The 12443-nt window shown below is 50.3% G+C and overlaps 1 protein-coding gene across 3 annotated transcripts; it reads right to left on the bottom strand.

Moving 5' to 3' along the window:
- Nucleotides 1-4811: 4811 nt before the first annotated feature.
- On the bottom strand, nt 4812-12289 carry LOC146753496 (uncharacterized). 3 transcript variants are annotated; one of them, XR_014939995.1, is made up of 19 exons: nt 12134-12289; nt 11784-11863; nt 11405-11516; nt 11005-11094; nt 10660-10764; nt 10324-10476; nt 10015-10166; nt 9600-9747; nt 9297-9434; nt 9001-9177; nt 8589-8744; nt 8336-8437; nt 8116-8218; nt 7818-7877; nt 7310-7551; nt 6938-7164; nt 6609-6855; nt 5781-5975; nt 4812-5463 (listed from the first exon to the last, which is right to left on the bottom strand). XR_014939995.1 is itself a non-coding variant. In XM_085530549.1 (15 exons), exons 1-15 carry the CDS (start codon nt 12206-12208, stop codon nt 7403-7405), a joined length of 1800 nt encoding a protein of 599 aa, XP_085386675.1. In that variant the 5' UTR covers nt 12209-12289; the 3' UTR covers nt 7183-7402. The 3 variants fall into 3 exon arrangements, 1 of the variants encoding a protein (XP_085386675.1); XR_014939996.1 differs by having other exon boundaries at nt 4812-5460; XM_085530549.1 differs by lacking the exons at nt 4812-5463; nt 5781-5975; nt 6609-6855; nt 6938-7164 and having other exon boundaries at nt 7183-7551.
- Nucleotides 12290-12443: the final 154 nt, after the last annotated feature.

Raw genomic sequence — 12443 nt, 5'->3', positions numbered from 1 at the left:
GCAGGAGGTGCTCACCTGGCCCAGTGTCTGGCAGTGCTGCTTGTTCTGCAGATGAGCAGCTGCCTCCTCATCTCTTCAGCTACAGGAGTTTTTCTCAGGGCAGTTAGATGCAGTCATGCTCCTCTGGATTTGGTGTGTTAAATCCATGCTGCATGGCAGCAGTCAGTGCAATACAAAGGTGTTCTGTGTGCCACAGCATTTCTCCAGGGGCTGCCAAAGGTAGAAGCACAACACAGCACCATCCTTCTGACAGTGCATATATTTTTTTTTTATTTCTAATCTTTTGCCAATGTCAGTTAGATTGTTTTAAAATATCCACACACCAAAATCTGACTACCAAGCAAATGTAATGAAAATGAAATGAAGGTGAGTTAGCGGAAAGCACAAGGACATGTTATATTAGGCTCTAGCAAATTTACAGGCAGTCACTGCATGAAGAGGTAGATTTGAGTTGCACATTATATGATTCCCACAAAGATTAAGGAAATCTGAAGCTTTCAATATATTTTTTTATTCTTTTTTCATTTCATTTTTTAAACACCTGACCCAGACCCCAACCCTCACAGGAGCTGTAAAGACAACAGCATTAACCCGCAATGTAACTCTAATCCTAACCCTTACCCTGATTCTAAAATCGTCTCTAACTCCAAATGTAACAACAAAAATGATGCTACAAGTTTGTAGCAAAAGGAACCTTAACCCTGATCATAATCCAAAAAAACAATCATTAAGGTAACAATAATCTTTACCTTAAAAGTAATATTAATCGGAGCCCAGATGATGCCTGCATCCAATCAGAAGCATGCTTTGCATTATTTAAGAGTTGTATTTTTTCCAATGAACTCTCTCTATTATCACGTTTATAAAGTAACAGAGTCTGTTCTTTTTCTCCTGACACTGTGCCTTACTCCTGACATCCCCTGGAAATGACCCAGATAGGGCACCATCAAAGTAATGCTAATAGTAATGTCAGTCCTAAGGGTATCTCTAGCCTCAGTGTTAATGGGACGCTAACAACAATCCCGACAGCCTTAAACATTCTGGTGGTGTGACAGAGGTGCTGCCTTGCACATGCTGGGCAGTCCCGTTGCCTGTTCAATGCAGGCGGCAGCGTAGAAACATGATGCCCGTGGTCAGAATGCCCTGTGGCAGATCCTGGCACCGGAGAACTGACTGGAGAACCATGAGAGAACTGACAACAAATCACTCCACATCAGAACCTGATCAGAATCAGAATCTGAGTTACTGGTTCTACCACCTGTAGTGTAGAATAGGTAGCCAATAAATGCTTTTCAACTGTGATGTATCTTTATTCTGCTCCATGCCAAACCCGTGTCCAAAACCTCATAGGGGTTCACAAAGAACTCTGGCTCTGCCAGAGCCCCCATCCAGACCCTTCTTGAGTTACATTCACATCTAGTTTGGATCCTCTGTATTTCCTGTGGAATTCTAAGCACAGTTTTCTAACAGATTTCTCATAAGCAACCAAAGCCATTTCCAGTTAGCCTCAAAGTCCATCAGTTCTAGTGCTCATGAATGTTGTACCAGCACACTGTTTGTTTTCTTCTTCCACAGAGCCATCGTGTCACATTTTACTTCACATTAAATCATGGAGATGAAAAAAGAGTGTTCTTGTGGATTAACACAGGACTTAGCCCCAGGAAATACTGGTTCTATTCTCATCCTGGTCACATATGCAGCAAACACATCATAAGCCTCTTGATCTATCTGGAATCAAATTTGCTGGCAAAATGGCAAAGAACCCTGCAGGTCTCATTTCTCTATTTGTATCACGAAGCAATCATGGTATTCTAATCCCTTGGGGAATCTGAGGGTAGTCATTCACCCCAGTACCGAGATTACCCTTATACTTAGTAAGTGTTAGATAAGAATCAGGAGAGAAACACTAATCATACATGAGATAAACAAGTAGCAAATGGATTATAAGAGAGTAATCCTATGTACAGCATAGTCTAATAAAATTAACATTGGAGTGGTTGGAGATAGAGAGCCTTTGGGGATGAGAGCACTGGAAACAAAGAAATATTGTAGAGATTCCTTGGAGTTGAGAAATAAAACAAAACAAACTCAGTTTTATTGTGACTTCTCCATTTTCCTACATGCAAAATTAAAGAAGTGATTGAATTATAAATGATAGAAGCAGAAAGAAAATTGGTCTGCCTCTGTGCCAGACTTCATTAAATATTGGCCATAGCAGTATATAAAGCCACAGAAAGGTAAAGTAAATGCAAAGCACTGAATGAGAGAAATGCCGTTTTACCACATGCACCATCACAAGAAGTAATTTCCTGCCTTCAGGGGTAACGAGAGCAATGACATCTTGACTTCAGCTGTTTCTGTCTATAAAGAAAAGTAGACCTGTGGAAGGAGGGAGAGATTTCCTGAAGCTGAGGATCAACCACTGTGAGACTGAGGGTGACTCTGTAGTGAAGGGATGTGGATCAGATCTGTGGGTGTCAGAAGCTCTCACAAGCTTGTCCAGTCAGCAGTGTAGTTCTTACTCTGTGACTGGGTGATTCTATGATTCTGTGCCTCTCCCTTCTGCAAATAGCTTCATAAGTCCTGAGCTCCTTATAAGTGCTTGGACCAGAAGGATTTCTCAGAAGAATGAGAACCCCCAACTAGTTGCCCTGTATTACTGGAAATTTCCAGTCTGGAGCCAGAAAGTCTTCAGATATATATAAGCCCACAGTAGTCCCAGTGCATACAACTGAGCCCTGCACTTAATTGTTTCATCCAATACTTAAGCTCACTCTTTTATTTGTATTTCTTTCTCCTTTCCCCTGTTAAAGATTTCATGGCTGCTCTCAGGTCACCTTGGAGCCTTTTGTACTCCAGGCTGAACAGCCCCAGCTCTTTCAGCCTGTCCTCATAGGAGAGGTGTTCCAGCCCTTGAATCAGTTCTATGGCATGTATCAGTGACCTGTCCATGCTCCAACAGGTCCATGTCTCTCCTGTACTGAGGACTCTGCATCTGGATGCAGTACTCCAGATGAGGCCTCATCAGCACAGAGTAGAGGGGCAGGATCGCCTCCTTTGCCCTGCTGGCCGTGCTTCTTTTGATGCAGCCCAGGATATGGTTAACTTTCTGTGCTGTGAGAGCACACTGCTGGCTCATGTTCAGCTTCCCACCAACAGGAACCCCAGGGATTTTTCGCCAGGACTTTGCTCAATCCTTTCAGGCATTTCCCTTCCACTGAAAGCTTGATCCAGGATCTGGCCTTGTTCATGTGCACGGTGCTTTCTCACTTCATTGTGTGCACGGTGATTTCCCAAATAAGTCCAGATTTGCAGCATTTCCTTTCCAAAAAGAACTGAAGGTGGGGAATAAAGTGGGGAGGAGAGAGATAGATTCCAGCTGTATCTGCTGATCCATCTTTGCCTCATAGCAGGAAATAATCAAACACCTGTCTTAGTTCCTGGTGCTGTTCAAAGAGGAGCTCCTCATGAAAGATGAATTTCTTCCTCAAGTTCTATTGATCACAATACCGGTCTGTTTATCAGTGTTCTGTTTTGGACCCATCACTATAAGAAAGATATTGAGGCCTTAAATCTTGTCCAGTGAAAGGCAACAAAGCAGTGAAGGATCTGGAGCAAAATTAAGCTGGGCAGTTCTTTTTTTTTTTTTTTTTGAGAACCAAAGCAATGATATTTTTATTTTATTTCTTTATTTATTGCTTACATCCCACTGAATGCAGCAAGAATATTCAGAAATATAAGTGTGAGGTGTCACTTCTCTCTTGCTGGTGCAAAAGCAGATCAAACCTCTGCACATCAGGAGCAAAAAGAGACAGATTTTGCAGAGCACTCCATAGCTGGGACTGCAGGAGGGCTCAGCCTGCTGTGCATAGCAAAGTTTCTCTTGTGTCCCTTGTCTCACTGCAGCTTTAAGGAATTCCCGAGGGGAGCTGCCTTAATAGCAAGTTGTACCACTTTTAAAGCTACATTTGTATCGCTCACACAGCAAGAGCTCTTGTCACATGGAAGCCATCGAATGAAAACACTGACATGACAAGAGAATAAGGCGAGATAATGAGAAATTAAGAGCATGAAAAGTAAATGCTCTAGAAAAGCTGACACTTCATAACACTTCAAGTGAACACTTGCCTGAATTTCAAAGTCGACCGATAAAAAATTATTTGCTTTTCTTATGTAACAGAAATAGATAAAGAATTCTGTTTGGATAGGAAAAGATTCCACTAGGCTGCAATTTACATATGGATGCTCAATATTTAAGGAAATTGATTCTTTTACTTTGTAAAAGTGCTGTGCGTCACAGGGCAACCATGGGTCCTGTGATCCATCCTGCCCAGCCCCACAGCACGGGGCTCAGCTGTGACCCAGGAGCAGCCACCATCCTGTCCATGGCAGGGTGACCCTGCGCATGCCATCGTGCCCTCCACCAGGCCATGGAAACTGCATTTTCTTCTTCCCTCCCCCATCCCCAGAATGATAAAAGACAGACTCCATCAAGTCAATAGAGATGCTCCTGTTTCAAGGTGTGCAGAAATTCCCACCCTGCAGTGGTTTGAACAAGGACTGGTGACACGAAACAAACGGGGCTGCAGAAAGCAGAAAGAAATTGGTCTGTGCTTTATGGGGCACATCCTGGAGCTCCTCTGAGATCCGAGTTCAGCACCAATGGGATCATGCAGAGAAATCCTTAAGTCCGAGTTCAAAAGTCGTTTCTTCAGTGACCAAAGGGAAGTGAGAGCGCATAAGGAGAGAATACCACTGCCAGGGCTCAACGCAGCCATTCCCCTGCAGCATTTGAAGCACGGACTCAGATGTGAATGATCCAAATCCTTTATTACAAGTTCTCACATCTCTTATAAACCTTCACAAGTTTTTTTTTTCTAACATATCCAATCAGAGCCGTGAGTCCCTTCTTCTCCTTCCAGAGGTGTCCTTGGTTCTCAGGCTGTTGATCTGGCTCCACAGCTGCTGCTCTGAACAGCTTTTCTTGTATTCCCACATTCCCCCACGAGCCCAGCGCGGGGCAGGGCAGGATGGAGCAGGGGATGCTCCAAGGGACCACAGGAGAGGTAGAAGAAAGCTCCAGTGTGAGACCAGGGCCTCGTCGGCCCCCTGAGCAGAGAAACATGAGCAGGGCAGCTGGAGAGGCTGCGTCCTCATTGACACTCCTGGGCTGAGCCTTCAGCCCTCTGAAGGGCTCCAGCCATGCACCATCGTTCTCTGTAGGATTGTCCTTCAGGTGTGCAGCCGTGGGGGAGTCGTGCAGGATCAGGGTCCAACCCGTCCACACTCCGCTCCTGGCACAACCATCTCCATCCTCACCCATCTGCAGCCCTTCCCCACCCCACTGCAGAGCAAAGTGGGTACCCAGGGAAGAGCAGAGGGTCAGCAGACGTTGCAGTTGGGATTCAGAGATCTCTGCAGGGAAGCTCAGGGTGAGCCAGGTCAGATGCGCAGCTCCGGCTGCTGCACAAACAAAAGAGAGTGGATTTCAGAGTCTTGCTGCCAAAATGCTCCCCAAGAACAGCAGGGGATGCCCAGCGCCAGGGAAGAGGGGACCCTGCATGGGGATATCCCAGAGAGCAGGCAGGGGACAGACTAAGACAGCAAGGTGAGAGGAAGGCACTGAGGGACCAGAAAGCTGCAAGATCCCCTCTGCCCTCTTCGCCCTCCAGGCTCCTGGCCCCACTCAGTGCAAACCCACCCAGGCCCAGGGATGACAAGTCAACACAGGGCACTCTCACCTCCTGCAGGATCTGGGGAGCACCAAGCCCGAGGCTCACCTGGAGGCAGTGAAGATGTGCTTGGAGTTGGTGCAGATGGCGTTGATGGGGCTGCCCTTTGATCTCCCCAACTGGGCCGAAGTTATCCATGTTCCAGACTTTGATCACGCCTCCTTGGTACGCACTCAACAACATGGGGCAGCCAGGGATGAAGGCCAGGGTACAGACCCAATCTTTGTGTGCTCTTGGGATTTGCTGTAGGTACATGGCAGAGCAGAGATCACAATCAGCCTCATGCACTCAGCTGCAGGGCTGCAGATCATCCACTGCTGCCCCAGAGTCAATCCAAATCACCAAGCTGGACTCAAGACTTGGGGCCCGAATCCTCTTCTCAGAGAGTAACATAGCAACTGATGCTCCAAGCCTATGTCCCAAGGGGAAGTGGCAGTTCTGGGTGCCCTTCAGTACACACCCATAGGCACACAGAGCCACTTGGCACACACACTGCCAGATCCCCAGGCTGCCTTTCCAGGATAGCAGGACCTAGACCAGGTCCCTCAGCCTTCCTCCCTCCACACTTCCACATACCCTCGATCACAATTCCACATACCCTCTATTACACTTCCACATACCCTCAGTTACACTTTCTTATACCATCAGAACAGTTTGTCCCATTCAAACACCTTTAATACCATATAACGTTCCCTTAGCAATCCGTATTGTTCAGTTATAAAGTTACTTTCTCTTTAACCCTTTTTCCTTTGTACATGATTCCACTATTTATACCCTCAATCAATGGTTCATACTGCATGTGATGTTATGATGTGGAATATGGACAGCAACAGCACAAAACCATGACACAGTGTTACCGACCCAACAGGCTCCGACCTTAGAGCCGCTCAGGACTTTGCTAGCAGATCTCAGCAAGGAGGCTCCCACCTCCGTCTTCGGCACTCCATGGGAAGATTGTCGGAGTCACTGAGCTGCAGCAATACAACAGGGCTGGCAAAAATGTTCTTGGTTGGTGTGAGAGAACCTGAGCTGGGGCTCATCCAAGGAGATTCAGCGATCACAGCTTCTAGTCCTGCACTTCACACATAGCTCCAGGCAACAGCAAATTAACTGTCCCTAAACACTGCAAAAAGAGGATGGATCCAATTGGATGGCCCCTGAGATAGACAAAACTCACCACCCAACACAAAACACAGTCCTCTCACCTGCTGGTCAGCAAACAACAGAGCACAACACACACCAGCATCCAGGACTCGTGCAAAAAAAGAAGAAAAAGAAATTGCTAGATGGTGTTTCTCAGAAGCACAGAAGCACAAGCCAACTGGAAGATAGCTGCAATTATTCTTGAAAACAATGTCCTTTGTTATCTTGATGTGGCCAGTGTTGAGCGAAGCAAACAAAGTCAGCCCGATTTTCTTACATTCAGATTAATCTGCAAGGCACAAAGTAATAAAGGAATGATTTTTATTAATAAACTGAGTGTTAGCAGCTGTCAGAAGAATGAATGTGTCACACACAGAGGTAAATTCCCACAGCAAAACTAGATGTAACATTTCCTATCCGTGTTTCATCCTCACAGGAAAAGCCTTTCTTCGCAAGATCTTCTGGAAGAGAGATGGTAAGAGACATGAAAACTGAAGGATCCAACGTTAATGAACAAGAATTATCCCTCAGAAGGCTATGCAGGACCAGCGGAAAAGTGCTGGGAGCCTTCTCCGTGCTGGTGCCGCCTTCTGCCTTTGGTGTCTCAGCTTCTGGATGGTCTCAGATGCCACAGAACGGACTGTCAGATGGGGGTCATCTTCCAAAGGCTGAAGGGCTGCAACAGAAGGAAACAGAGCAGAGATGGGACCCCCAGTCTACAGAGAGCCACCAGCTTCCCCTCTGGGCCTTGCCAGCCCCACTCCTTGCTTTTCCTGGCCAGGAGGAGTACGGGAGACTGACGGGTCAGTGGAAGACACTGCTCAGGACTGCCATGAATGATCCTCTGCCCCTGCAGCATTTCCTTGCAGCAGGGCAAAGCACAGCTGCATGCTGCCCAGCTCTGCCCCCAGCCCCAACACACACAGCACTGCCCTCACTCACCACTGCAGAGTTCATTCAGCATCTTCTCACTCTGCTCCCTGGCGTGCTTCCCAATCAGCCCTAGGGAAAGAGCTCTGTCAGACACCCACTCCCCAACATGCTGCCAGAAGCTCAGACCCCAACCCCGCCAGCCCAGCTGCTTCCCCTTCCATGCTGCAGGCAGGGACGGCACCCGAGGGGGGACCTGAGCAAGGCACCCACTGTGGCTACCGGCATGGGCAGGCTGTACCTGGGGGCTTCAGGGCTGTGCCTTCCTGCCAGGGCAGGGCCCAAAGAGGGACGCAGGGGTTGGGCTCACCAATGAATCTGACAGCCTCGCATCGCAAGGAGGCCTGAGAATCCTCCAGGTATGGCAGGCTCTGCTGCAGGTGGCCTTCCACTCCCTTTCTGTCCTGCTGCAGCTGAAGAAGAGCACAAGAGCATGGGGCTTGCAGAGCAGCCACAGCTGCTGCTGCAACCCCTCCTCCAGCATCCCCTTTCCCCCAGCAAAAAGGTGGGGGCTGTGAGATTGTCCTCACCAAACACTTCATGATCCCCACTGTGTTCTTCTGCCGGACCTGCTGCTTGAGCTCCTTCCACTTCAGGAACTTTGCACAGGACACAAGGGCTTCCCCAGATGCCTGCAGAACAACAGATGCAGGGACATGGCACCACACACACAGACACACTTCCCAGTGTCTGAATGCTTGCTCAACTTGCTCTCAATTGCACATCACAGCTGAACTGTCAGCACACCACTGCCTGCACACTGCTCAGCTCTGAAATTCGTACCTGTGCTACGCTCGGGGTCTCGTCACTCATGTGAAAGAGCAGAGGGAGCAGGGCCCTGCGCACGGTCTTCTTCATGCTTCCCTTCTGAGACCACAGCACAGCGTCCATCACATCCATGAAGAGGCGGATGGAACCTTCTCGCACTTCAGATGATGCCTGAGGGAGAACAGGAGGACGTCAGACCTCAGTAGCACACTCTCACTGCCCATGGTGAGCATGAGTGTAGGCTGAGCCCCAGCACAGGGGCCTGACATCACCAAGAACAACCAAGCTGCACTAGCAGGGACATGGCCAGCAGTGCTACAGAGCCCACAAGACATCTCATTCCTGAGAGCCCAGAGAAGGAAAGAAAGGAGAAGACGCTCCTGTCAAGCACCCACCCGCAGAGCTCAGCCTCCCACAACAGACTTACGTGATTAAAAAGAGGCAGGATCTTCTCAGCCAGCTCCAGAGCAAACGGACTGGCGTGCCTCTTCCCCAGATGGTGCATTGCATTCCTGAAGATATTCAGCACCTTCACAGTAATGGCTGTGTTGGCAAACAGCAGGTTCTCCATGATGCCTGGAAGCAGGGCCCGGATTTCAATTGCCTGTACAAAACACACAATTTCCTTTCCATCAGGAGGACAGATGCCAAGGCACAGTGTTGCCTATTGCCCCAGCGCCAGGCTGTCAACATGAGGCCTTCGTTTGACAAGGTCCTGCTCACCATCTCAGGTCTATCCGACAGCAGCACGAGACGTCTGAGCACCAGCCAGAGCACTGGCAGGCTTTCCACATTCAGAAGCTTCTGGAGCAGTGCTGGCTTACACAGCTCCTTCAACAGCTCTTCAGTGGGAGGCATCGCCTGAAACCAACACAGCAGTGAGAGGCAGGCAGAGGCAGCAGGACATCCTGCACCCTGCAGCTCCTGGCTGCTCTGGCAGCTCAAGGCAGGGCACTAGGGAGACACAGCCCAGCCTGAGCTACCAGTGCTCTGTAGGAGAGCACAGTGCATTGTCCAGTAACTCACAGTCAAGCGAAGGAGGCCCAACTCCTCTGTGCTGATGCTCAATATCTCACACAGCTGTTGGTCCTGTAGAACACTGCTGAGCTCATCCCAGATCCGCTTGGATGCTTCCAGCAGGGTCAGCACACTCTTCAGTATGTCCAGGGTAGTGCTATAAACAGAGAGCAATGCTGTGTCAGCAGGGCTGCCTTAGCCACAGCACCAGGGCTCAGGCAGGAGCCTGATGGGGGGCTCTGGGCTGCCATGGTTGGTATTGGCTGCTGCAGCCCTGAGCAGCCCACCAGCACTGGAAAGCACAGTGGGATGGAGGGCCTGCTCCTCGGGATGTCCTGCAGCTTTCCTTGGCTCTGGCACCCAGACCATTTCTGAGCCCTGTTCTTCACATGGAACAAACGTGTGCGGCTGTCTGGGCTGATACCTGTCATTCTGTGGGAGGTCGGTCAACACACTCCTCAGCACATCCCTGGGAAACTGGACGGTCAGCACATCGAGCACTGAGAGCAGGATCTGCTGGACTGATGTGCTCTGGATCTTCAGGTTGGCGTGGATGAATCCCAGAATCTCTGGCACCTGTTGTGAGAACACAGGGAGACTGCTGCTGCCACTGGACTGCAGCCATTTGCCTCCCAGGCTGTGTTATTACTGCCCTTCCCACAGCTCTTTGCTGCCTTCAAATGGCTTCAGTTCCCAAGAGCTGTGGCGGGCAGGGTTGCCTCACTCTGCTTACATCCATCAGCCAGGTGCCAGGGTCTCTCCAAAGCACATCCAGCATAGTCTCAGCCCACTTCTTCTCATCAAAACCATAGTCCCCAATGATCTTCTCCAGGGTTACAAGGGCAATGTCTGTCCTCTGAGAAGGGGCAAGATTTTTTCCAAGGGGCTGCAGTAAGAAGGAAAAAAGGAGGGAAGGCATGTTAAACAGAATGAGAGAATAGCATCTGGAGCAGGATGAGCACAGGCCAAAGGAAGGATAAAGACCCTCCCTTCATGTCAAAAGCATTCTGAGGGTTCACACCTGAGCCGCAGCTTTTCTCACAGGTACACAATTTTCATGTCTCCTTACCTGCTGCCAGAAACTGCTGGTCATGAAGCCACTAAGCTTCCAGATGCGCCCCAAAGCCCTCTCACACACAGCCTGTGTCTTGGAGATGCTGAAAGGCAGCAGCACCTGTGAGGAGAGGAGCTGCTGGTTAGCCTGGGAGCTGCTGATGCCCACTGCAGGTCTGCTGAGCTCCTGGCTGGAATCACAGCATCCATCCAGGCTTCCCCTGAGCTTAAGCCAAGCCCATCATGGGGCTACTGCCGCCAGGGTCCCTTGCCGGCTCCAGCTGCTGCCAGTGCCGTTTCCATGGAGTGAGATAAACTACTAGAAGGGAGCTGTGGGGGCAGAACTTCACAATAGACAGACCTCCAAGATTCCCTGCAGCCGACTCTTGACAGTGGCAATGGGACAGACATCTAGCACAATCTGCAGCATGTCGTCCATAGCTTCCAGGGTCTGTAAAGAGAACAGTGGGTTGTGGAAGTCTTTCAGGGTTCCCTTTCATACCCAGTAGACTGCTGTGAACCCCTCTGGCTGCCAAGGAAGGATACCCACAGATCTGTGCACAGGGGCACCCTGCAAGGCTGCTGCACTCAGAGCAGGCTACAACACAGGCTGTTTGCCAAGCCCAAGGCAAGAGTGAGAGGGGTGAGGGCAAGCAAGGCTGCTACCTTGTCCCACAAACATCTTGATACATCTCTGGACACAAGTAATGCAAGCGGCAGCCCAGAGGCATGGGGTCAACAGTAGATTGCCCAGTACATACCTGACTGTAGAGGGAAATGTTCAAGGCCCTGGCTGGAGGAAGATAGAAGACGACGCTGCAGCACACCTTGAAGAGATGGAGTATTTCTTCCTCCGTAACTGCATTAACTGTGCTGCAATTAGAGAGACACTGATGCTAGGAGCGGTGCCTGGGTGCTGAGGCAGGGCTGGAACAGGTCCTCCCCTGGGCAAGGCTCCCTGAGAGGGATGGGGAGCCCTGCCAGGAGGTGCCTCCTCCCCCATGGGGCTGCTCTGGGTCAGAGGACAGTCCTGATGTCACCAGCTTTGGGGCGAGGGCCAAGACTTAGCGGGGAGCTGCGTCAGGGCCACCAGGATGGTGCCCGGTGTTGTGCTGGCAAAAGCAGAGGCTGGGCAGGTACCTCAAGGCAGCAATGGTGTTCATGCAGCAGTATCTCAGGCCGGTGCTCAGCTGCTCCATGGGCTCCTCACGCAACAGAACCTGCAAAGCACAATCAGGATGGCACCTGGCAGCTGCCAGCACCCAGCAACAGCAAACCTGCCACCGGCCGCTAGGGCCTGAGTTGCCCCAGTGGCCCTTGACAAACACTGGCACACTGGTGCTGCTGTCCACCTCCACTGCTGAGCTCTCAGCAGCACCTGGAGTCCCATCTGGGGCACTTGGGTGTCTGTGCATCATTTCCCTGCCTCCCTCTCCCCCTGTCCTGTCCTTCTCACAGGGTGCAGCTACCTGGGTGCCATGTCCCCTCACCTCAATCTTCTTGCACTGATTTTTCAGCAAGCAGAAGATATCATGGCTCAGTGTGAGGCTCGTCTGTCCAGCCATGCTGCACAGTATACAAATGGAATTGAGGAACTGCAGCTTCTGCACCAGATCCTGGCAAGCACACAGAGACCGAGGAGTGTGAGTGGGGACAGCCATGGCCAGGGAGACCAGGCGTTGCGGGGTGTGGAGCAGCGCAGGACAGCTGCAGGACAGCAGCAGCTCTGCCCGGCCATCAGCCCTCCTGCAGCCTGAAGGCAGAGCCAGAGGGACCATCTGGAGATGCAGGTATAGCCAC

Source organism: Coturnix japonica, chromosome Z (assembly GCF_054131305.1).
Source record: "Coturnix japonica strain WE chromosome Z, WE-NBRP24, whole genome shotgun sequence".
Classification (NCBI taxonomy): domain Eukaryota; kingdom Metazoa; phylum Chordata; class Aves; order Galliformes; family Phasianidae; genus Coturnix; species Coturnix japonica.
This window is presented reverse-complemented; position numbering and strand designations above follow the sequence as displayed.

What these genes read in the sequence shown, in the direction of transcription:
- LOC146753496 (XM_085530549.1), bottom strand. Translation starts at nt 12,208, where the DNA reads ATGGCTGGACAGACGAGCCTCACACTGAGCCATGATATCTTCTGCTTG. An exon ending in ATCAGTGCAAGAAGATTGAG is followed by an intron (nt 11,864 to 12,133) that starts GTGAGGGGACAT and finishes TGTGCTTTGCAG; the next exon opens with GTTCTGTTGCGTGAGGAGCC. An exon ending in AACACCATTGCTGCCTTGAG is followed by an intron (nt 11,517 to 11,783) that starts GTACCTGCCCAG and finishes CTCTAATTGCAG; the next exon opens with CACAGTTAATGCAGTTACGG.